Source organism: Suricata suricatta, chromosome 7 (assembly GCF_006229205.1).
Source record: "Suricata suricatta isolate VVHF042 chromosome 7, meerkat_22Aug2017_6uvM2_HiC, whole genome shotgun sequence".
NCBI classification, from domain to species: domain Eukaryota; kingdom Metazoa; phylum Chordata; class Mammalia; order Carnivora; family Herpestidae; genus Suricata; species Suricata suricatta.
Window position 1 is genome coordinate 136400438 of NC_043706.1, and position 24280 is coordinate 136424717.

A 24280-nucleotide genomic window follows, 5' to 3' on the forward strand; every position below is an offset into this window, starting at 1 on the left:
GGCAGACATCTAGGTGGCGTCCATTTTTGCCACACTGCAAACAACGGTCTGATAAACATTTTTATACACACATCTTCAAGAACACCCAGGAGTATTCAGGAGGAGAGTCCTTGTAGAATTACTATTTCAAATAGTATATATACTCCTTTAATAAGTACTACTAAGTGCCTAACAAAAAACTGAATCAATAAACATCCCCACCAACAATGCGTGAGAGTTTTCATGTGTCTTCACCAGCAGTGGATATTATCAATATCCTTTTAACTTTTGTAAATCTGAGTGGTAAAAAGCTACCGATCTGGGTGGTGCAGCTGGTTAAGCGTCCAACTCTTGGTTTTGACTCAGGTCATGATCTCCTGGTTTGTGGGACTGAACCCACATGCGGCTCTGTGCTGATCGCATGGAGCCTGCTTGGGGTTCTCTCCCTCCCTCTCTCTATGCCCATCCCCCACTCGCAGGCACTCTCTCTTTTTCTCCAAAAGAAATTAACTTTTAAAAAGTTACAGACCTGATACTATTAAGATTTAAACACACACACACACACACACACACACACACACACACACACGCAAACAAAGATACGGGATACCTAAAAAAATAAAATAGGGTAAGGCAGCAGAATTCAAACTGAAATATTCAGAAATACTGGGAGCTGAACAAAAAGAAGTACAGAGAACTCTCTGAAAGATTTAGACATAAATGGGAGAGCAGAGGAGAGGCTGGAAACCCCGGGGGGTGCGGTGCTGCGGCTGCAGGCCATCTCACGGCCCCTCATGCGTGTGGCTCTGAGGGTCTGGTTGAGGAAGCTGCTGACGCAGATGAGAGAGGCTGGCAACTCCTGAGACAGGAGCCAGGCACCGTCGGAGGTCTCCTAAGAGATGTCTCTTCTCCTATTTTCAAGAGCAGAAAAGGAGAAGGCGGGTGTGATTTGGTAGTGGGAAGCTGAGGGAAAATTCCTTCCGGGTTTCAGCCGTCTGACCCGAGTAGGAGAGGCCCTCTGCTGCAGGGGTGGAGCACACGAGAGGGCTGAGGAGGGTGGAGGCGGCTTACAGAGCTGGACAAGCGGGGCCTGCTCAGGGATCCTGAAGGTGATGACCCATCTGCTGTCACTCTGTGCTCAGCCACAGAAGCAGAAGCATCTAGTGTCGGGGTCTTGACCAAGGGTGTGCTACAAGAGGGGGGGGGCGAGTCCCGGGGCAGTGAAGACAGTGCTACGGAAACGCCAGACTATGGAGCACAGATATGCTGGCTCAGGAGTGAGAGGAAGATAAAGAGGACGGACCGGCTGGGAGAAAATAAAGGGCTCAGTAGACAGACTCCTGGGAAAACAAAACACCAGTCTGTGTGGTGGCAGGTGCGACACAGGCTTGAAGGAGAGGAGGTCGTGCTCAGAGGGAGTCACTGACCGTGAGGTGCAGTGGTTTGGGGCAATGCCCAGGACGAGGTGTGGCACAGGACCTGGACCAGCAGGCGATGAGAAGGCAAGGGGGCCGCGCGGAACGTGCTGACCTCACCAGGGACGGCTACGGGCTCGGGGTAGAGCCAGGTGTCCGCTACGGGAAGAGTATGGGTTGTTGCTGCTTTAAATAAAGTACTGATTCGATCCAGGCTCTATCCCATTAAAGAAACTGAAGGTAAGTCAATAGAAATTATCCAAAGCAAAACAGAGAGAGAGAGAAAAAAGATATTTGAAAAGAAATGAACAGTCCCAATGATCTGGGGAATAGAATCAAGAGGTCTCATACACATGGTGAGGTCCCAAAAGGAGAAAAGGGCAAAAAGGGATGAGAACAAATATTTTAAGATGTACTGGCTGGAAAATTTCCAAATCTGATCAAAAACATCAACCTGCAGATTCCGTCAGCTCAATGGACCCTGAGAAGTATAAACATAAATAACGAACCAAGCACTTTCAGAGTCAAACTGCTGAAAACCAAACATAAAAACTTCAAAGAAGCCAGAGAGAAAACGACAAGTTACCTACAGGAGAATGAAAATGGGAATGAGTTTCTCAGACATGGCCGTCAGGAGAGAGTGGAATGACTTTTTTAACATAAATAACATCCTGCCAACAAACAGTTCTTTATCCATGGAAACTCTCTTTCCTGGGATAATAAAATAGAAGCGAAGTAAAAGACTTTCAGAAAATGCAGGGTGAGAGGATTTTTCCAGAAGACCCAGGTTTTTAGGCTGTAGGGAAATTATATCAGATGTAAATGTATATAAACAGAAAAGAAGGAGGAGTGTTGGATTTTATAAATGTGTAAATAAACAAAAATGACTTTCTCTTTCCCTCATAGTCTTTAAATAAGATGACTCTTAAGAATAACAACCATGTATCACAACGTCTGTAACACAACGTAGGAGTAAAATATGACACTACCAGTGGGAAGTGAACTATACAGGTGTAAGAATCTCACACTATACATAAAGTGTATATTAATTCAACATAGGTTGTGATAAGGATACCACCAAGTAAAAACCACACAAATAATAACTATATAAAAAGCCAAAAGAGGAAAAAGAACAGAATGTAAAAGATACTCAGGTAACCCAAAAAAGTCAGTAAAGGAGAAAAAATGGAAACAATATTCATAATTATATTAGAGGTAACAAGACAAAATACCCCTATTAAAAGGATTGAGCTGGATTTCAAAAAAGATGCACCTATATGCTGTCTATAAAAGATGTACTTACTTTTAAAGTCACAGAGAGGCGCCTTGTGGCTCAGTCGGTTGAGTGTCTGACTTGAGCTCAGGTCATGATCTCACAGTTTATGAGCTCAAGCTCTGCGTCGGGCTCTGTGCTGACAGCTCAGGGCCGGCAACCTGCTTCGGATTCTGTACCTCCCACTCTCTCTCTGTCCCTCTCCCGCTTGCACTCTCTCTCCCTCTCTCTCAAAAATAAACATTAAAAAATTAAAAAATAAATAAAGTCACAGAAAAATGAAAATAAAAGGGGAAAAAATAAAAGATAGGTACCACAAACAGCAAGCATAAGAAAAAGGAAATGAAAATCACAACCACAATGAGGTATCACCTCATATCAGTCAGAAGGGCTAGAAGCAAAGAAACAAGAAATAACAAGTGTTGGTGAGGATGTGGGAAGAAAAGAACCTTCGTGTACTGTTGGTGGAAATGTAAATTAATGCAGCCACTGTTGAAAACAATATGGAGGTTACTAAAAAATTAAAAATAGGAATACCATATAAATCTGTAATTCCACTAGTGGGTATTTATCCAAAGAATATGAAAAAAACTAATTCAAAAAATATATAAGCACCCCTGTTTATTACAGCATTATTTACAACAGCCAAGATAGAGAAACACCCAGAGTATGTCAGTGGGTAGATGGATAAAGAAGATGGTGTGTGTGTGCGTGTGTGTGCATGTGCGTGTGTGTGTGTGCGCTTGTTTAATGGACTATCACTAGGCCATAAAAAAGAATGAGATCTTTCCATTTGTGATATCACAGATTGATCTAATACTATGTTAAGTTAAATAGGTCAGAAAGAGAAACACAAATACCATGTTTCAGTTATATGTCAAATTTTAAAAACAAAAACAAAACACTCTCATAGAAGAAGACTCGTAAATACAGAAAACAAACTAGCAGTTGCCAGACGAGGAGGGTGGGGGGATGAGCAAAATATGTGAAGGAGACGAAGAGGTACAAACTTCCAGGAATAAAATAAATAAGTCACAGGGATGAAAAGAACAGCATAGGAAATATGGCCACATTAGGATGACGCTGTACAGTGACTACACTTACGACGGTGAGCACTGCATAAGCTACAAAGTTGTTGAATCACTACGTTGTGCACCCGAAACTAACATAACGCTGTATGTCAACTATACTTTCAAAACGGTGTTTTATTTGGGAGGGAGCAAGCGAGCGAGCACTTGCGGGCGGCGGAGAGGGACAGAGGCGGAGAGAATCTCTTGCGGGGCTCGATCCCACAACACTGGGATTATGACCTGGGCCAAAATCAAGAGTCAGATGCTCAACCAAATGAGCCACCCAGGCACCCCAATAACAAAAATTTTTTAAAAAGTCAAAGCTAGCGTGGCTATTTTGATACCAGATGAAGTAGACTTAAGCAAAAGGAGTTTCACCGGTGGTAGAGACATCACTTAATAATAAAAAATGAACAATCTGCTAGGAAGAAAAACTTGGTAGAACTGAAGGGAAGACAGACAAATTCACAACTATCGGTGAGCAATTCAACACACCTCTCTGTGAGTCACAGGACCAGACAAAGCTCACGAGGGTCTGGAGAAGGTGTGAGCAGCACTATGGCTTCGCTGTCCCACGCAGAACGCTTCGCCAACAACTGCAGGGCACTCATTCTTCCCCGTGCACACAGAACGTCGTCATGGTAGGCCACACACGAGCTATCAAATAAGTCCCAATAAATTCCCAGACTAAACTCTTACAGAGCGTGTTCTCTGAACACATGGAACATTAGATTAGAAATCACAGACATAAGATATCTAGAAAACCCTTAATATTTATAAACTATGCATTTTTGAGTAACCTATGAGACAAAAAAAATCACAAGAACGATTAGAAAATATTTCAAACTGAATAATGATGAAAACAGGTTAAATTTACAGCTGTAAATACTTGTGTTAGAAAATAATTGTAGTGATTTGAAAACATGTCTTCAAATTCTTTGACACTAATTCTCCATCAAGAGGTGATGAGTCTAAACCCCTTCCAAAGCCCTTCCTCTTGAACATGAGCTAGCCTTAGTGATTATGTCAGAAATTACAAAAGACAAAAAAGGGGCGCCTGGGTGGCTCGGTCGGTTAAGCAGCTGACTTCAGCTCAGGTCATGATCTCACAGTTTGTGGGTTCGAGCCCCGCATCAGGCTCTGCACTAACAGCTCAGAGCCTGGAGCCTGCTTCTGATTCTGTGTCTCCCTCTTTCTGTGAGCCTCCCCCGCTCACGCTCCGTGTCTCTCTCTCTCTCAAAAATAAAGTAACATTAAAAATTTTTTTAAAAAGGCAAAAAAAGAGCTTATACCTAGCCCTCTCTTGAGACATCTGCCCTTGGAAACTAGCCATCAGGCTTTAAGGAAGGCCAGGCTGCATGGAGAGGCACAGGTAGGAAGGAGCCAACGTCCCCAGCCCCGGCTGACAGCCAGCACCAGCGTGCAGGCCATGTGAGGGACGGCCATGAAAGTGTGCCCTCCATCCCGCAGCTGAGCTGCCCAAGTGCGCGCTGCACTGGAGCCCCAGAGCCTTCAGTACTCAGTCTTGCCAAAGTGTCACATTCACGAGGAAAGTACAGGGCACGATTTCAACCAATGAATTTTGTGTCTGATACACAGCAATAGATAGACAACTGAAACAAAGAGATTGAAATCAATGATCTGAGTTTCTACCTTAAGAATCTAAAAAAGTGGAAATCGGGCCCAGGAGGTAGAGCCGGCGGTGCCTGAAAGCCCGGATCCGGGTGGGGTAGAGAGTGGGGAGCGGGAGTCGGGGGGGGGGGGGGGGGGGGGGGGGGGGGGGGGGGGGGGGGGGGGGGGGGGGGGGGCGGCGGCGGCGGCAAATCACTTATAAATGGCGCCAAAACAGGACCAGAAGCCCAAATTCCAGGAGGGTGAGCGAGTGCTGTGCTTTCATGGGCCTCTTCTTCATAAAGCAAAGTGTGTGAAGGTCGCCCTAAAGGACAAACAAGTGAAATACTTTACACATCACAGTGGTTGGAATAAAAATTGGAATGAATGGGTTCCAGAAAGCAGAGTACTCAAATACCTGGACACCAATCTGCAAAAACAGGGAGAACTTCCAACGGCCAATCAGGAGCGGTAGGGGAGGGGGAAGACGACCACTGGCCTGCAGCAGCAAAGTGCGATGTGAAAATCAAAAAGAACAGAAAACACCTGGAAATGGAGATGGTGCCAGTACCAGTGAGACACCTCGGCCTCCTCGCAAGAAAAGGGCCTGGGTGCACCCTCCTACACTGCTGGTGGGAATGTAAGCTGGTGTAGCCGCACTGGAAAACAGTGTGGAGGTTCCTCAAAAAATGATCAGAACCCCCCTATGACCCAGTGATAGCACTGCTGGGGATCTACCCACGGGATATGGAAGTGCTGATGCATAGGAGCACACATACCCCAATGTTCATAGCGGCAATGTCAACAATAGCCAAATCATGGAAGGAGCCTAAATGTCCATCACCTGATGAATGGATCAAGAAGATGTGGAATATATTTACAACAGAGTATTACATGGCAATGAGGAAGAATGAAATATGGCCATTTGTAGGAAAGTGGATGGACCTTGAGGGTGTCATGCTCAGTGAAATAAGTCAGGCAGAGGACAGATACCATATGTTTGCACTCATAGGTCTAACAGGAGAAACCTAACAGGGGACCATGGGAAAAGGAAAAGGGGGGGAAAGAGTTGGGAGTGAGAGGGAGGGAGGCAAATCATGAGAGACCTTTGAATGCTAAGCACAAACTGAGGGCTGAAGAGGGAGAGGGGAAGGGGAGCTGGGATGATGGTCATGGAGAGGGGCAATTGTGGGGAAGAGCCCTGGGTGTTATACGGAAACCAACTTGGTAATAAGCTATTAAATTAAAAAAAAAAAAAAAGGCCCGGTGGATCCTACCATTGAGAATGAGGAAACATTCACGAACAGAGTTGAGTAAAAGTAAAGATTCCCGGAGCGCCTGGGAGGCTCAGTTGGTTAAGCAGCCAACTTCGGCTCAGATCATGATCTCATGGCTCATGGGTTCGGGCCCTGCGTCAGGCTCTGTGCTGAAGGCTCAGAGCCTGGAGCCTGCTTCCGATTCTGTATCTCCCTCTCTCTCTGCCCCTCCCCTGCTGATGCTCTGTCTCTGTCTCTCAATAATAAACATTAAAAAAATTAAAAAGAAAAAACAAGAAAGTAAAGATTCCTGAAGAACTAAAACCATGGCTTGTTGATGCTTGGGACTTAATTACGCGGCAAAAAAAGCTCTTTTATCTTCCTGCCAAGAACGATGTGGATTCCATTCTAGAGGACTATGCAAATTACAAGAAATCTCGAGGAAACTCAGATACTAAGGAGCACACCATGAATGAGGCGGTGGCCCGGGATAAAGGAGGACTTCCCGTGACAGTGGGCACGCAGCTGTTCCACACATTTGAGAGGCCGCAGTGCACGGAGATCCCCGAGGACCACCCGGACGCGCCCAAGTCCCCGGTGTCGGGGCACCGCATCCACTGCTGCTGTTTGTCCGATTTGGAGCCATGTTGGCCTACACTCCTCTGGATGAGAAGAGTCTCTCATTGTTGCTGAATTATCTTCATGACTTCCTAAAATACCCGGCAATTCCTGGCAATTCTGTAACCTTGTTCAGTGCCAGCGATTATGAAGTCGCCCCCTCCCCCACCCCAGGACCATCAGAAGGCCGTGTGAGCACGGCGCTGACGCTCTGTTTGGATTTCTGTAAACACGTTTTTGTTTAGTTCTCCTCTTGTACAAATGATGTACTTTGCAAATGTTAGGGTATAACAGAATTGATGTTTGTTTTCTGTTTGATCTTAGAGAAATTAAAAGGGGTTATAGGTCCTTTTTTTTTTTTCATTTCAAAGTTGCCACCAGCGTGTTCAGTGATGGACAGCGAGAGACATACTGTAGAGTGTTTTACTGCCTAGTCGACAAAGCTGCTTCTGAATGCTGCTGGTCCTATTCCTTTGACACTGCACCCGTTTATAGTATGAGTTAGTGCTACATGACAGACCACTCTGATTCCTAGCGCCAAAGGTTCGATTCCGTGTATATACCTGAACACAGTCATTCGCTTGTGCTCTTTTATGGTGCTAAAGTAAAGAGCCCACCCTGCAGGCCGTCCGTGCCGTTCCTCAGACACTGTCCCTTTGCTCCGACTATGGAAGAACGGTGGCTTGTCCCATGGTTTTGTATTCGTGTCTAATGCATGTGTTAACATGATAGACGCGATGCATTGTGTAGCTACAGTTTTCCGGAAAAGTCAAACTTTCAGGAATTGTTTTTCAGATCTTCAATAAATTTTTTCTTTAAATTTCAAAAAAAAGAGGGGCGCCCGGGTGGCTCAGTCAGTTAAGCGTCCGACTTCGGTTCAGGTCATGATCTCACAGTTCGTGGGTTCGAGCCTTGCGTCGGGCTCTGTGCTGACCACTAGCTCAGAGCCTGGAGCCTGTCTTCAGATTCTGTGTCTCCCTCTCTCTCTCTCTGACCCTCCCCTGCTCACGCTCTCTCTCTCTCTCTCCCTCTCTCAAAAATAAATAAAAACATTAAAAATTTAAAAAAAATAAAAATATTTTTAAAAAAAGAGAGAAAAAGAATCTAAAAAAGTGGAATAAGCCCCATAGTAAGTGGTCCTTTATAGAAAAAGTCTGCTGGTCCCTAAATGAGATTCATCAAATTAAAAACTTTTACTGATCAAAAAACTCTTCAATGTAAACAAAAACACACAAAAAAAGCAGAGACAGCCACAAGGAAAAATGTGCACTCACAGTCTGTAATAACTATGAGCATATGCGTGGAGATGTGCACATATGAGTGCGTATCTGTGTCCTGGCATTTACCACCTTGCTTTTCGCACCAAAAGAGCCCAGAAGCGAAGATGCTCCAGGAACAAGAAGCACGCCAAGCACCCAGATCCTGGTCTCTACAAATCACTCTGCCCCTCTCCTCAGGGAAGGAGCCTGGAGCTTCTTGTTGCTCAGACACTAGTGAGCAACGCCCCCCACAGGAGGCGGGCAGCCGGTTTGTCAGGCTCCCACTGACCAAACCCGAGACAATCTGGCATCAAGTGTTAAGTACAGTAATAAGTTACAAGCCATGAAAAAAACCCCTAGGAATCCATGTGCCCACACTGATGGGCGGGGAGGGAAGAGAGGGAAGAAAGGGAGACAGATGGCAGGAGAGGAAGGGCTCTTGCTTGCAGGAAAATGCCAAATGCTGAAAAGTACATGGGGAGGGCGTGCTGCGGTCAGAAAAATCATCACTTTGCAACCATCATGACGAAGACTGGGTCAGGCAGGGATGTGAGGAAAATCACGAATTATACTGAGTACCGGACTCTCGGTTAAGTGACTCCTATCAAAGATGATGTAAACCATTAGATGGTCGCCGTGGCAAAAACTGCTCTCCTGACTGTCCACACACCGATGATCTTACGTGCGGAGTGTCCGTGTCTCAACAATTCCACGCCCCTACTAGAACCATATGCTCCCAAGACCCTAACTAACCCTAAGCAAAGTGTTAAGTCTATGAAAAGATGAACGTACTGTGGGGCGCCTGAGGGGCTCAGTTAAACGTGTGGCTTCAGCTCAGGTCACGATCTCACGGTTCATGAGTTCGAGCCCCGCATCAGGCTCTGCCAGCTCAGAGCCTGGAGCCTGCTTTGGATTCTGTGTCTCCCTCTCTCTCTGCCCCTCCCCAGCTCATGCTCTGTCTCTCCAAAATAAACATTAAAAACAAACAAACAAATAAAAAGATTAACATATGGTGAGGGGTGGAGGTAGGAGAAGAACAAAGGATCGGGTCCAAAACACTCAGTATATAACGGAGTTACCTGAGCGAACTATAGTAGAATGAAGATGTTCATTCAGAGCCATGTTTCCAATGATACGCATTATATTTCTCTGTATTTTGGGACAATCCTTGTGGAGTTGGTACAGCCTCTGAAGTAGTTGCAAGCCTCCATTTGCTTCAATCTCATCACAGTGTGTGGGTATCTAGCACGATAAATTAACGACAGCTCACTGTGTGTCGCACATCCACCTGCCAGGTGACAGCATGCTGACGGCACAGCGAGGGGCTCCTGCTCAAGGACAGAGACCCAGAGACCACCCAAAGCTCTCCTCTCAGCTCACTTAAATAAATAAGCAAATTCCTAGCTATGTGGGAGGGGCTTCAAGATCACTGAAAAAAATGAAGGCATATTTCAACCGGGCTTCTGAAATTTTTCCTCTTATTCTGCTTAGCTCTTGGTGGGATGTACCTTGACAATGTCATTATTATAGAATTATTTCAATTTAAAAAAATTTTTAATGCTTATCTTTGAGAGAAAAAGAGAGCGTGAGTGGAGGAGGGGGCGGAGGGAGAGAGGCAGACACAGAATCCGAAGCAGGCTGCAGGCTCCAAGAACCATGAGATCATGACCCGAGCCGGTCAGGCACTTGACTGAGCCACCCCGGCACCCCTAGAATTGTTTCAATTAACGGTGATACTGTGACTGGCCTGAAAGTACCTTAAAAAGGTCCTCTAACCAAGAAACCTGCCACCTGACAAGGGGAACAAAAGCCCCATCCAGGTGGCAGCTTCTGCCCCCACAAACCAGAACTCCCGGAGACGGGCACCGTGTGCTGCCCCGCACGCCGGCCCACACAAGCCCGCAGGTCTGGGGCTCTCCTGAAATGCCGCAGTCAGAAACATTTCTTAAAGAGAAAGATCAAATGATAAAATAAAAAGGAAAGAAAGGGAATGTGAATTTTTAATAGAGAAAAGGGATCAAATACAGCCAAAGGAAATATGTTTGTGGTAAGGTGACAGTATTGAGCAACAAGTCCTCACAGGTGCCACGGTCACCGGCATGGCCTTGGCCTCTTCCCATCGCTAGCTGTACTCACTGACATGACACCGTGTCATGTGAATGCAACAATTTTCTTTCTCTACATTTTTATTGAATCTGATCACAGTTTAAGTACATTTAAAAGTATGCCTTTTAGACATAGGTGAGACAACGTAATAGCTTGAGAGATTTCTGGAAAGGTACTGCACACACTGTACTTCCTTCCTATGGAAGATGGAGCTGATGCTTCAGAAACTAGTCATAACCTTTTTTCTTTTTAAAATCAAACTATGATCATGACAGAAAAGTTGTCATAAATGCAAAAAAACTTAAAAACCACTAATATATGCTCTGGTTAAAATTCAAGAGGATGGCCAACCAAATATTTACCCTTTTACTATATTGCTACATCTCTGGCAGATGTTTTACTGGAAATTAACTACCTGGTAATATTATTTATAAAAAAGATCTGAGAAAGGTAGAAGACAGCATAATTCAAAGGCCAACGCTAGACTTAGACAATGCATTGCTTTCTTTATGGGCAGTTAACGATTATATCCGTTTTCAGAAATGCTTGGCAAAAACAGCATATACGTATCAGTGCTCAGTCATGATTATCAATTCTAACAACTGAATGGGATAGAAAGAAATGTTTAAAACAAGCAAAAAGTTTCTTTTCCTTTCTAAAAAATGAGGATTATTTCCCTTAAATGAACAAAAATGTACAATTTTTTCATTGTGATCATAAAAAGTAAACCTCATTCTGGAAACGTAAGTTACCTCAGAATGTTTTACCAAAGCTTCTAAACAGAACATTTCCACTGTAGCTGAAGGGACTTCTCCAAAACTTTCAGCATAAGGAAGTCCATTTCCTCCAAAACACCATAAGCCACCCTGAAAGAGAATTAAAATATTTACTGAGAGTGACTCATATTTTTTGTTTGACAAAAAAAAAAAATCCCTGAATTCCACACAACCTATTTTGGAAGCTGAAAGGGAACCAGTTACGCAAGTTGTTGCTTGCTAGAACAGAAAATATAGGGATCATTCTAGAAGAGGCAATCTTTGCATCTTTCTCATTTCTTTCCTCTGTGTCCCCTTCTCTGGAAGTATGAAGACTAACACACAATTCTTTATCAAGTAAGAAAAGCCTAGGGTTGACTGTAATGTCCTACCTCCAGATGATGGTTGTAGAGTCTACCTGAAGTCTATTAATCAAAATAACAAAAAAAAAGAAAAGGCATTGCTGGGAAAATATAAAATGAAGACAAACAATGACAATGATCAGAGAGCTTTGAACTCTTCCTAAACTGAAATTCAAGTTCATATGGAAGAATAAACAGAAGGGCTAGGAAAACCAGAAGACAGAAGAGGAGTGTGCCCTAGGCCTAGTAATAGATGGCAAAATAGGAGAATAAACTGGGAAGAGAAAATTTCAACTATTATCACAGGTCAAATGCTAATGTCACCAGAATGCAATAATCCCCTACAAAGCAGGGGCAAGAATATCAACAATGCTGTGGAGAAATGAGCAACAGCCATAAACAAAGTTCCTAGGAAAGGACTTCTATGAAACAATGCCCAACACTGCTCGTAACGAGAGGCAGGTGAGGTAACAGTCATGAGACAGTTTTCATCTATCAGAGGGGCGGGGAAGCCGACAGCTCCATCACCTGTATGAAGGACACCTTGGGGACAGCTGTCTAACTTACAAGCGCCCGTGCCCTTTGACAATCCATCCTAGAGGCACACACAGGCAACGTAATACAGGTAGGGGCCTGTTCAGTGCGACACTGTTTGAAACACTGCCTACTTCCATCAGCGAGGGCTGGCTAAGCAATGTGGAACCACTGTACAGTGGAATGCTGTAAGAATATAAAAATTTGGGGGGCGGGCGCCTGCGTGGCTAACTTGGTTAACCATCCAACTTCAGCTCAGGTCATGATCTCATGGTTCATGAGTTCAAGCCCTGTTGTCAGGCTCTCTGCTGTCAGCACAAAGCCTGCTTCAGATCCTTTGTCCCCTCCCCCACCACCCTCCCCCTCCGTCTTACTCTCAAAAATAAACATTAAAAACCATATAAAAATTTTTTGATCTCCTCATATATGGACATATACCAATCTCCAAGACAAACCCTAAAGAAAAAGGGCAGAAGAATGTGTACTGTAGGCTACAATTTGTGTAAAGAGTATGTATAACCCCGTGAATGGGTGTGTGTGTGTGTGTGTGTGTGTGTGTGTGCACGTGCACTGAGATGAGGGAGACAGAAGGGATGAAAAGACTTATCACCGCATCTCCTTTGAAGTGCTCTGTATTTGAATGAGGGGCCTTAACTGTGTGCATACAGGCCACCTGCTGGCAAAACTGCTCAACTACAAGGTAATGTTTTTCAGAAATGTGTATAGAAAGCCCAGTGTTTCCTATATGAAATATAATCCATAAGTTTCTCCATTTTGAGTTAATTTATAGGGCCCAAGGCTCAGTAAACCTCGTAAACAGTGTTTGGCCACTGTATAATTCTTACTCGTGCCATCCTCTCTGATGGAACATTCTGTTTTTCCAAGTTTAAACATGCTTAGATCTCAAACACTGACGCTTCGGGGAAGGGACTCAGTCATTCTCTGCTCCAGCAGGGATAAGGGTAAACCGTGCACTGGTGGGCTGCAAGGGTAGGGAACTTTGCCTAAAGATCTACCACCACAACTTGCCTCCCCCAAGTCCTTCCCCCTACTTCACACCCCCAAGTCATCTGACCTCTTTCTAAGCTAAATGCTCCAAGGAAATAAAGAGAAGAAAGGGAAACAAAATCACCCAGGATTTTATGTTTTTCTTGGTTATTTTCTAAGTGGGACATAAAAATACAGTTCCAATTCAAACCTTATTAGCAAAGCTTCTAAGTGGTTCATGACTGGCAGATTGTGTGGCACTTAAAAACACAAGAAAAAGGAACAAATAAGAGGTATAAACTTACGGTGTGAGCATATGGAATATATTCTAATTCTTGACATGAAAATAAACATACACAGGTTCCTGCTGCTTTATCACTGGATTAAGGCAGAGCAAGATTACATAAATTCATAGAAATTTAAGAAATGCCACACATCAAATTCTGTAACTGCAACTAAAAAACAATTTCTTAAGGATCAAAAAAATGCAGAGGAAAAGGAAGAGAGAGTGACAGTGTTAAAAATAAAGGGTAAGGTATAAAAAGTAATAGGCAAGTAACAAAGCATATGAGGAAATGTCAACTAGTAAAGTTACTAAAGAATTTACATCCATATTCTCTATTCGTCACATGTGTGACAAAGCATGTTATGCATAATTTTTTATTATCATACTCACATTGAGACACAACATTACTCTGGATTAACATGGTGTTTTTCAAATGCACCTCAACAAGTTTATACTGGCCAAACGATTTAATGCATAATAGATACTTTACCATATGACTTATGCTCCATTTAAACAATGTCCTCATAGTTATCTCCACTTTTGTCTGTCATGCAAAACACTTTGATTCACAGCAGAAAGAGACCAGTGGTTATTTAAGGATATATAAGTCCGTGCACAGCTGCGCCCTTAGCAATGTCATGATTCATTCACCCGTTAGTCCACACATGTTTAGTGAGAACTGATTGTGTGGGAAGCACTGTATTTGGTCCTAGAGATTATTCTCGACCACTGGAAGGGATTAAGAGAACAAGCAAACAGATAAATATACAGCATAATTACAAATGGGGTAAATGCTATGAAGGGCGATAAACGCACTAGACATTTGAGACGGAGAGAAAGGTCTCTCTGAGGAGTCGACAAGCTGAAGGACAGGAAGGTGGCGGTATGACCTGCTGGTGGCAGAGCCCCAGGCAGAGGGAACCTGAGCAGGTAGCGAGTTCAAGGACTGGAGAGGGAGCGCCAGTGTGGCTGGCACACAGGGAGCCTGAGGGAGAACGAGCAAGAGGGCGGCAGTGAAGAGACAGATGCAGGCAACCTGCCGAGAGACGGGACATCTGAGAACAATGATCTATCCTCCGAGAAACACTTAGACATGAGCGGAGTTTGTTCTGTCTCTGGTACTGACACTTGAGCAGACTTACCCACAGCCAAAGTGGGGAGGAAGGGAAATGCGGGGAATCTGCAGATGACAAGGATGGGTTCATCCCCCACAGAGAAGCCTCAGCGTGACCGCTGACATCATGGGGAACTGCAGGACCGGGGAAGCCTGCCGACCAAGAGAAAGCCAGCTTCACGGTCCCCTGTGTGGCCCCCTGCGTGGTGTACTCGTGTCTGAAGGTTTCCAACTCCTCTGTCATTAAAGACATCTGCCATCCTTAAACCAAGTCTGTTGGTGTCTTTCTCTCAATCATAACACGCTGCTATGCTTACTGGATTGGTGTCAGAAGTGTCCTGACGCAAGGAATCCCGACCCTAATGGTTAAGCTGATTTCACAGAGACTGGGAAACTACAGGGGGAAATGACTGCACTAAAATGGCAGGACTTTAGCAGGACTGCCGTTACACCAAGACCATGAAGCTCTGTGATGGAAATTGCTTCGCGCACCACATCCCCTGTTCTCTGGACTCCACGCAGTGTGCTACAAGATGGAAAAGAAATCACAACCCAAAATGTTCATACTTCCGCATCTCTGGTTGCTGTCTTAGGCCCTGGGTCACAGACAGCCGAGGTCCTCTAAGGAAGGTTGACACCAGGGACCGCGTGACTGATTGGAAGTGTCCAGATGCTAACAAGAACAAAACAAGACTGAAAGGTGGATTCTGACATCAAAGAAGGAGTGATCTTGGTGGTAACATCTGAGGAAGGCTGAGGCCACCCCTTTCTGTCCCCAAACTCCCAGCAGATCAGTCAGCAAATTCCCCGGGCAGACACTGCGTAACGGCCAAGGCTGTCGGTGTGGAATAGGTGACAGCAAAACTGGGAGGCGCTTTCACTCTCTGACCCAGTTTCTCAGTGACCAGAAGGGGAGCAGGCAGATCGCTGCCAGGATGGGTAGGGAGTGGGGGACAGGGAGTCTTGGTACTGCTTCTTACCGCGGGACCCTTTGTTTTAATGTGTGTAAAAGCTAATCCCTGGCATTTCTGCATAAAAATTGACAACCTCAGAACCCTGCAGTTTGTGCAAACTAACTGGGCTTAGAAATGGTATGTTCAGGCCATCTGGGTGGCTCCATCGGTGTTAGTGTCCAACTCTTGATCTCGGCTCAGGTAGTGATCTCATGGTTCGTGAGATCAAGCCCTGTGTTGGGCTCCAAGCTGACTGCACAGAGCCTGCTTGGGATTCTCTCTCTCCCTCACTCTCTGCCCCTTCCCAGCTGGCACTCTCTGTCAGGGTCATTCTTAAGGGCCTGGGGTGGATAGAATTCAGGGTCGGAAGGGTGTATGATTGGAAGAGAAAAAGTTAAGTCTATCTTCCTGACATCTAACAGAAATTTTGCATTGTATTCAATTGTCAACACAGACAATAAACCACAGTAAGGGAGCAAACTGTGGGACTCTGTCAGCAACAGAGAGAGAGGGCAGGTACTTCCACGTCACCACTCACTTGTGGTAGCTCTCGCAGGGAGAGAGAAAATCTCAAGCTGTCTCTGCCCTGATGTGAGATCATGACCTGAGCCAGTACCAAGAGCTGGCTGTTTAACCAACTGAGCCACCCAGGCACCCCAAAAGTTAAAACATTTTAAAAATAAACTTCAACTTTCCCATTTTAAAGGTCTCTTCTTATTGTTTAATGCATTAACAAGAAATAGATGATACCACAAAGTTATTTTTGATGAGCATATTCCATATAATTGATTTCTTTTATAATCCTGTGTATTGAGCTTTTTGTCTCTAGAAATGAGTTCCCAGACTTCACACAGATTACAGAATCACCAAAGGGGTCCGTGGCGGTTGACAAGGGTGAAGAAGTCCTGCCCTAAAGCCCAGCAGCTGGGGGGCTACCGGCCAGCGCTCTGCTCCCGCAGTGAGGAGGCGGTTTTGTACAGAAGCAGCATACCGTCCCTTGAAGGGCATGGAGGGACTGTCACGAGGCAGATCTGATGGATCTCTAAAAACCAGACGGACACCCCTCCTACCTCCTCACTCCCAGCTTCTTGGCAAGTAAACAATCTGAGAAGCCTGACGAAACAGCGGGGGCAGGAGGAGAATAACTGACATGGAGTTGCTTCTTGGTCTGGTGAGATGGGGCCTCAGAAACGAAAGTAAGTTAAATGTGTTTTTCAACATTAAATTAATTAAAGATGTGCAATTTTTTTTGGCACAAAAATAGACACTCAGATCAATGGAACAGAATAGGGAACCCAGAAATGGACCCACAAACATATAGTCAACTAATCTTTGACATAGCAGGAAAGCATATCCAATGGAATAAAGACAGTCTCTTCAGCAAGTGGTGCTGGGAAAGCTGGACAGCCACACGCGGAAAAATGAACTGAACCACTTTCTTACACCATACACAAAAAGAAACTCAAAATGCATGAAAGACCTAAATGTAAGACAGGAAGCCATCTAAATCCTCGAGAAGAAAGCAGGCAAACACCTCTTTGACCTCAGCTGCACAACTTCTTACTCAACCCCGTTCCAGAGGCAAGGGAAACCAAAGCAAAAATAAATTACTGGGACCTCATCAAAATAAAAAGTGTCTTCACAGTGAAGGAAACAATCAGCAAAAATAAAAGGCAACTGATGGAATGGAAGAAGATATTTGCAAACAACATATCAGATAAAGGTTAGTATCCAAAATCTATAGAGAACTTATCAAACTCAATACCTAACAAACAAATAATCTGGTGAAGAAATGGACAAAAGACATGAATATATACTTCTCCAAAGAAGACATCCAGATGGCCAACGACACATGAAAAACTGCTCAGTATCACTCATCATCAGGGAAATACAAATGAAAACCACAGTGAGATACCACCTCACGCCTATCAGAATGGATAACATTAACTCAGGCAACAACAGATGTGGCGAGAATACAGAGAAAGAAGATCTCTCTTGCAATGCTGGTGGGAATGCACACTGTACGGCCACTCTGGAAAACAGTATGGAGGTTCCTGAGAAAATTAAAAATAGAACCACCCTATGACCCAGCAATTGCACTAGTAGATATTCATCCAAGGGATACAGGTGTGCTGTTCTGAAGGGGCACCTGCACCCCAACATTTATAGCAGCACTATGGACAATAGCCAAAGTATGGAAAGAGCCCAGATGTCCACTGATGGATGAATGGATAAAGAAGACACGGTGTATATATATATACACACAATGAAGTATCACTCAGCAATCAAAAAGAATGAAATCTTGCCATTTGCAACTATGTGGATGGAACTAGAGGGTATTATGCTAAGTGAAATTAGTCAGAGAAAGACAAATATCATATGACTTCACTCATATGAGTATTTTAAGATACAAAACAGGGGCACCTGGGTGGCTCAGTCGGTTAAGCCTCCGACTTCGGCTCAGGTCAGATCTCACATTCGTGGGTTCGAGCCCTGCATCAGGCTCTGTGCTGACAGCTAGCTCAGAGCCTGGAGCCTGCTTCCAGTTCTGTGTCTCCTTCTCTCTCTGACTCTCCCCCTCTCATGCTCTGTCTCTCTCTGTATCAAAAATAAATAAAACATTTTTTAAAAATTAAAAAAAAAGGATACAAAACAGATGAACATAAGGGAAGGGAAGCAAAAATAATACAAAAACAGGAAGGGGGACAACCATATGAGACTCTTAAATATGGAGAACAGAGGGTTACAGGAGGGGTTGTATGTGGGCAGAGGGGCTAAATGGTTAAGAGCATTAAGGAACCTACTCCTGAAATCACCGTTGCACTATATGCTAACTTGGATGTAAATTTAAAAAATAAATTATTTAAAAATGAGGACAATAAGTTACTTGCCCAATGTTACAAAATAAAGTAGCAGAGCAAAGATGGAACCTAGATTTCATGGCTCTTAGTTTGGCATTTGTTCTACTACTGCACACTTCCAGTTAACTAGTAAAATGGTTTATTTGTGGTTTTTTTTCCTTAAAAAAAAAAAGATGTGCCACTTTTTGATTAGGTTTATTCCTAGGGATCTTATTGTTTTTGTTGTAAATGTAAATGAGATTGATTCCTTAATTTCTCTTTCTGCTACTCATGATTGGTGTATAGAAATGCAGCAGATTTGCGACTCCTGGGTGCCCCAGTTGGTTAAGCATCCGACTTCAGCTCAGGTCATGATCTCACGGTTTGTGAGTTGGAGTCCTGAGTTGGAGCTCTGCGTCGGGCTCTGTGCTAACGGCAAAGAGCCTGGAGCCTGCTTTGGAATCTATGTCTCCTCTCTCTGTCTCTCTCTCACACACACCAAAATAAACATTAAAAAAAAAAAGAAATAGATTTCTGTACATTGATTTTGTATCCTGTGACTTTACTGAACTCGTATATCAGTTCTAGCAATTTTTTGGTGGAGTTTTTTGGGTTTTCTACATAGAATATGTCATCTGTAAGTAGTAAAAGTTTTGCTTCTTCCTTGCCAAATAAATCTAACCAAAGAGGTGAAAGACCTGTACTCTGAAAATTGTAAAACACTGATGAAAGAAATTGAAGAGGTCACAAAGAAAAAGCAGCAACCTGCACACTTCATGCAATCCCTATCAAAATACCAACAGTATTTTTCACATAGTTAGAACAAACAACCCTAACATTTATACGGAACCACAAAAGACCCTGAATAGCCAAAGCAACCTTGAAAAAGAAGGAAAAAACCAAAGCTATAGGCGTCAACATTCCGGACTTCAAGTTACATTACAAAGCTGAAGTCATCAAAATGGCATGCCGCTGTCACAAAAACAGACACACAGACCAATGAAACAGAACAGAGACCCACACCTATCCCGACTACTACTCTTTGACAGGGCAGAGAAAAATATCCAATGGAAAAAGGACTGTCTCCTCAACAAATGGTGCCGGGGACACAGGACAGCAACATGCAAAAGAATGAAAGCAGACCACTTTCTTACACCAAACACAGAAATACATTTAAAAATGGATGAAAGACCTAAATGTGAGATATAAAACCATTAAAATCCCAGAGAACACAGGCAGTAACCTCTCTGACATTGGCTGTAGCAACTCCTTACTAGATGCGTCTGCTGAAGGGAAACAAAAACAAAAATAAACCACTAGAACCTCGACAAAATAGAAGGTTTTGCGCAGTAAAAAATAACAATCAACAAATCTAAAAGGCAACTGACAGAATGGGAGAAGATATTTGCAAATGATGTATCTGATAAAAGGTTAGTATCCGAAATATATAAAGAACTTAATCAAACTCAACACCCAAAAACCAAATAATCCAATTTAAAAATAGGCAGAAGACACAAATCGACATTTTTCCAAAGACATCCAGATGGCCAATGAAAAGATGACACATGAAAAGATGCTCAACATCACTCATCATCAGGGAAATACAAATCAAAACTACAATGAGACATCACTCCAAACCTGTCAGAGGGACTAAAATCAACAACACAAGAAACAACAGGTGTTGGTGAGGATGTGGAGAAAGACGAATCCTCCTACACTGCAGGTGGGAATGCAAACTGGTGCAGTCGATGTAGAAAACAGTATGGAGGCTCCTCAAAAAATTAAAAACAAGACTACCCTGTGATTCAGCAATTGCACTACTAGGTATTCACCCAAGGAATAAAAAAATACTCATTCAACGGGATACACGCACCCCAATGTTTATAGCAGCACTATCTACATAGCCAAACTATGGAAACAGCCCAAGTGTCCATCAACTAATCAATGGATAAAGAAAATGTGGGGGGTGTGTGTGTGTGTGTGTGTATACACATATATACACAATGGAATATTACTCAGCCATCAAAAAGAATGAAATCTTCCCATTTACAACAACATGGATGGAGCTAGAGAGTATTATACTCAGCAAAATAGGTCAGAGAAAGACAAATACCACTCATATGTAGAATTTAAACAAAACAAACCAGCAGGGGGAAAAGACAGAGAGAGGCAAACCAAGAAACAGACTCTTCACTACAGAGGACACACTGGTGGTTACAGAGAGGAGGTGGGGGGCAGGGGGTGGGGATTAAGGAGAGCCCTTGCTGTGATGAGCACCAGGTGTGGCACGGAGGTGCTGAATCACTACACTGTACAGCGGAGACTAACACTGCTCTGCATGTTAACTCACTGGAATTTAAATAAAAACTCTTTTAAAAAAATGTCAGAGGACAGGGAGGCAAATCAAGGGGAAACAGCAACTTCCAAATGAAAAACCAAAAGTACTTCATTAAACACAAAGCATTATTATTTAAAGTGCCAGAAACATTTCTTTCTGAAATGTCTACTGAAAGGGTAGACCTATGTGTGCATGTAGTCTGCCCAGTAAAACAAAATGTTCTGAGTAAATATCACTTTCATCATTTCTATCATGATCTATGATACCTAAATATACTGAATGGAATAGTGTCTGGTCAGGGCAGTTAAAAGGTCACACGGATTACTTTTTCAGACATCACTTTGTTTAGGGGAAGATTTTGTTTAAAATAAGCCAACCAGGGGGCACCTGGTTGGCTCAGTCAGTGCAGTGTGTGACTCTTGATCTCAGGGTGGTGAGTTTGAGCCCCACGTTGGGTGTGGAGATTACTAAAAAATAAAATCATTAAAAAAATAAAATAAGCCAACTGCGATGTGTGGGGGCATCTCAGATAGCAGGAAACCTACATCATCTCCAGGGTAGTAAATGTCAAAAAACATATACACACAGTATATGTTAATTATGAACGTGCATATATATATATATATATATACATATATATATATACACACACATGAAGCCCAGGGTCTTTAAACTGCTGGTCAAGGCCATAGCTCCTAGGCAGAAAAGAGGCAGCATTGTATATTAAGGTACTTTCTCTCTCTTGACTTGGCAAAATGTTAAAAAATGTTGTAGAAGGTGACCGAACACTATAGAAGTTAGGAGGACGTTAACGCAATAGTAATTAGCAGAAGAAAATCTGTTGTGCTGAGAAAGGACATCGGGCCGGGCACCAGGAGCTCTGCCGTGGGAACGAGGAGAGACGTGAGTGACGGGAACAGGGACAGAAGTCAGCGGGACACTGTGGCAGGGAGGACGGGGCATCCACACCCGCTGTGCCCACTGCTCTGATATAAACAGTCCGGCCCTGGCAAAGCTCAAACTATGGGAAGTTGGACAAGACCTGCTGAAAGTGAGGCTGTGCTCCCGGCTCCCGGATGAAAAGGGCAGCGAAGGGTATAGATAAGGAATTCCTCAGAATGCCAGGCGCAGTCTTCAGGACCCCAGCAGCACAAGCAACGAAAGACAAAGATGCATAAACTGGACTTCATCACTGGGAGAAATCTTTGCAAATAATTTGTATCCAAAATATTTGAAGAATTTTTAGAATAAAAAGACAAGTAACCCAATTAAAATATTAGGCAAAGGATTTAAACACATATTTCTCCAAAGGAAGAATATAAATAACTACTAAGTACACAGAAATGTGCTCAACATCATTAATCATTATGGAAATGCAAATCAAAACCAAAATAAGGATGTCACTTCACACATAATAGGAAGATGATAATTAAAACGATATGGCGCCTGGTGGCTGAGTCAGTTAAGCGTCTGTCTGACTTCAGCTCAGGTCATGATCTTGCATTTCGTAAGTTTGAGTCTCACGTCAGATTCTGTGTCTCCCTCTCTCTCTGTCCCTCCCCGACTGATGTGCATGTGTGCACTCTTTCTCTCTGCAATAAATACTTAAAAAAAAAAAAAAAGATGGGTAACAAGTGTTGGCAAGTATGTGGAGAAATTAAAAGCATCATACACTGCTGGTGGGAATGTGAAATCATGCAGCCACCGTAGAAAATGGTTTGGGAAGTTCCTCAAAGAAGTAAAGCGTTACCACAGGGTCCTAGGGATTCCGCTCCTCGGTACACAGCCAGAAGAATTAAAACCATAGGACCACACAAAAACTCGTCCACAGATGTCTGTGGCAGCATTACTCATGATAGCCAGAAACAACCTAACTATCCATCAGCTGAGGAACGGATAAACAAAATGGAGTCTGTCCATTCAATGGGATATTATTGGCCATAAAAAGGAAAGAAACACTGATGCCTGCTACAAGGTGGATGAACCTTCCAAAGTCGGACACAAAAGGCAACACTGGTAACATATCAGATGGGACCCTTTATGTGAAATGTCCAGAATGGGTGAATTCAGAGAGAATGGGCGCACACTCGTGGCCGGGCCAAGGGGCCAGAGAGTGGCTGCTAACGGGCTCAGACTGCCCCCGGGTGGGTCAGAGCTGGAGTCTGCGTAGGCGCCACACTCATTCACTTGGATGAAGCCTCTGCCGAGTGGATTATTCACATCCAGTGAGCGGACCCACAGCTAACGCAGTGGGAGACAGGGGTGCAGGGAGAGAATGTACACCCTCAATCAAAACGGCTTCTCACTGTGAAGACAGTCTTCCTCCAAAGGCGCGGAGCACCCTGTGGAGCACGTGGAGGGCCCGGAGGAGACGGCACATACAGCTGGCGTGCAGTGCGCTCCTGAGCCCACCACTTGCCACTACGCAAACTTTACATCCCACTGGCACTCTCCTGTCGATTCCTCACCGTTCCAAGGGGCAGGTGCTCTGAAAACCAATGGCCGGTCCATGCCTTGATCACGAGAAGTAAGGGTCTCAGACCTGACATGTAACGGGAAGCCATTTGGACGGCTTAATGCAAGAACACGAGTGGATCTAATTCGTGTTTTTGTAAAAGTCACTCTGGCTGCTGTGAAGGCACAGAACTGGGGAGACAGGTAAGGAGCCGGCCTGCTGTGGTGCCTGAAATGACGGAGCTGTGATAGGGAAGCTTTCTGGAGCCAGCAAGGTGGCAAACATGGCTTCCAGTGACTCCCTCCCACTATAAACACATAGAGATGTCTGATGAAATGCAATACAAGCTATTTTAAAACGTAGCCAAGTTCTAAAGCAAGCGGGAAGAAGAAATAAAGGAGGCCCCTCAGGTGAGAGAAATGAAGACAGAACTTTCAGCGAAAGTGGGAAGCACAGGGCTGCCAGGTAAAACGCCTACGAGCTTCTCTGATGGGATTCTCCTTGCTCAGTGCACGTGATGTGGTTCTGGACCTCACATTCAGTGGGAACTAGATCCCTTAAGAAACGCAGAGCCCTGGGCAGTTTGCCTCCTCCAAGAGAGACTAAAAAACTCTGCTCACCAGCCTATGGAAGCCTGTTTATGTTTGGAGCTTTGGAGGAGAAATCAACCCTAAGAGCCACCTACAGATGTATCTAAATTTATACTCCCTGTGTGCCACAGAAATCCCAAACTAGACAATTCATATCAAACTAGTCCAGTGACAGTGGAACTCCTGGTATCCAACAGGGGGCAAAGACAAAAACCGCTCTGTGGGGACAAATGTACCCCCAGGGTGCTTGGGACTCCCCCAGAAAGTGATCCATTCGGCTAAGACAAGCTCACAGTCAAAACACATAACCCATGTTTATCCACAGTCTAACATGAGAGTCAAAACCACCACCGATGGGAATTAACACCTCAAGGAACTTAATAGAAGACTCTGAAAGAGACTTTGAAATTACTTAAAAAATGAAAGAACAGAAGCCAAGATGAAAGAACAGGACAGTATGAGAAAGAGATGATGGTGGC

General features: G+C 44.0%; 1 protein-coding gene and 1 pseudogene across 1 annotated transcript in view; one reads left to right on the forward strand and one right to left on the reverse strand.

The window, feature by feature from the left end:
- Window positions 1–24280, reverse strand: part of SERAC1 (serine active site containing 1) — a 62796-nt gene that overhangs the window by 11748 nt on the left and 26768 nt on the right. The window contains exons 10-11 of the mRNA XM_029943258.1: window positions 11340–11453; window positions 9561–9723 (exon numbers count right to left, since the gene is read on the reverse strand). Of these exons, the coding sequence (XP_029799118.1) occupies window positions 9561–9723; window positions 11340–11453 (277 nt within the window). The remainder of the gene's footprint in view (window positions 1–9560; window positions 9724–11339; window positions 11454–24280) is intronic.
- Window positions 5553–7417, forward strand: LOC115295868 (annotated as a pseudogene).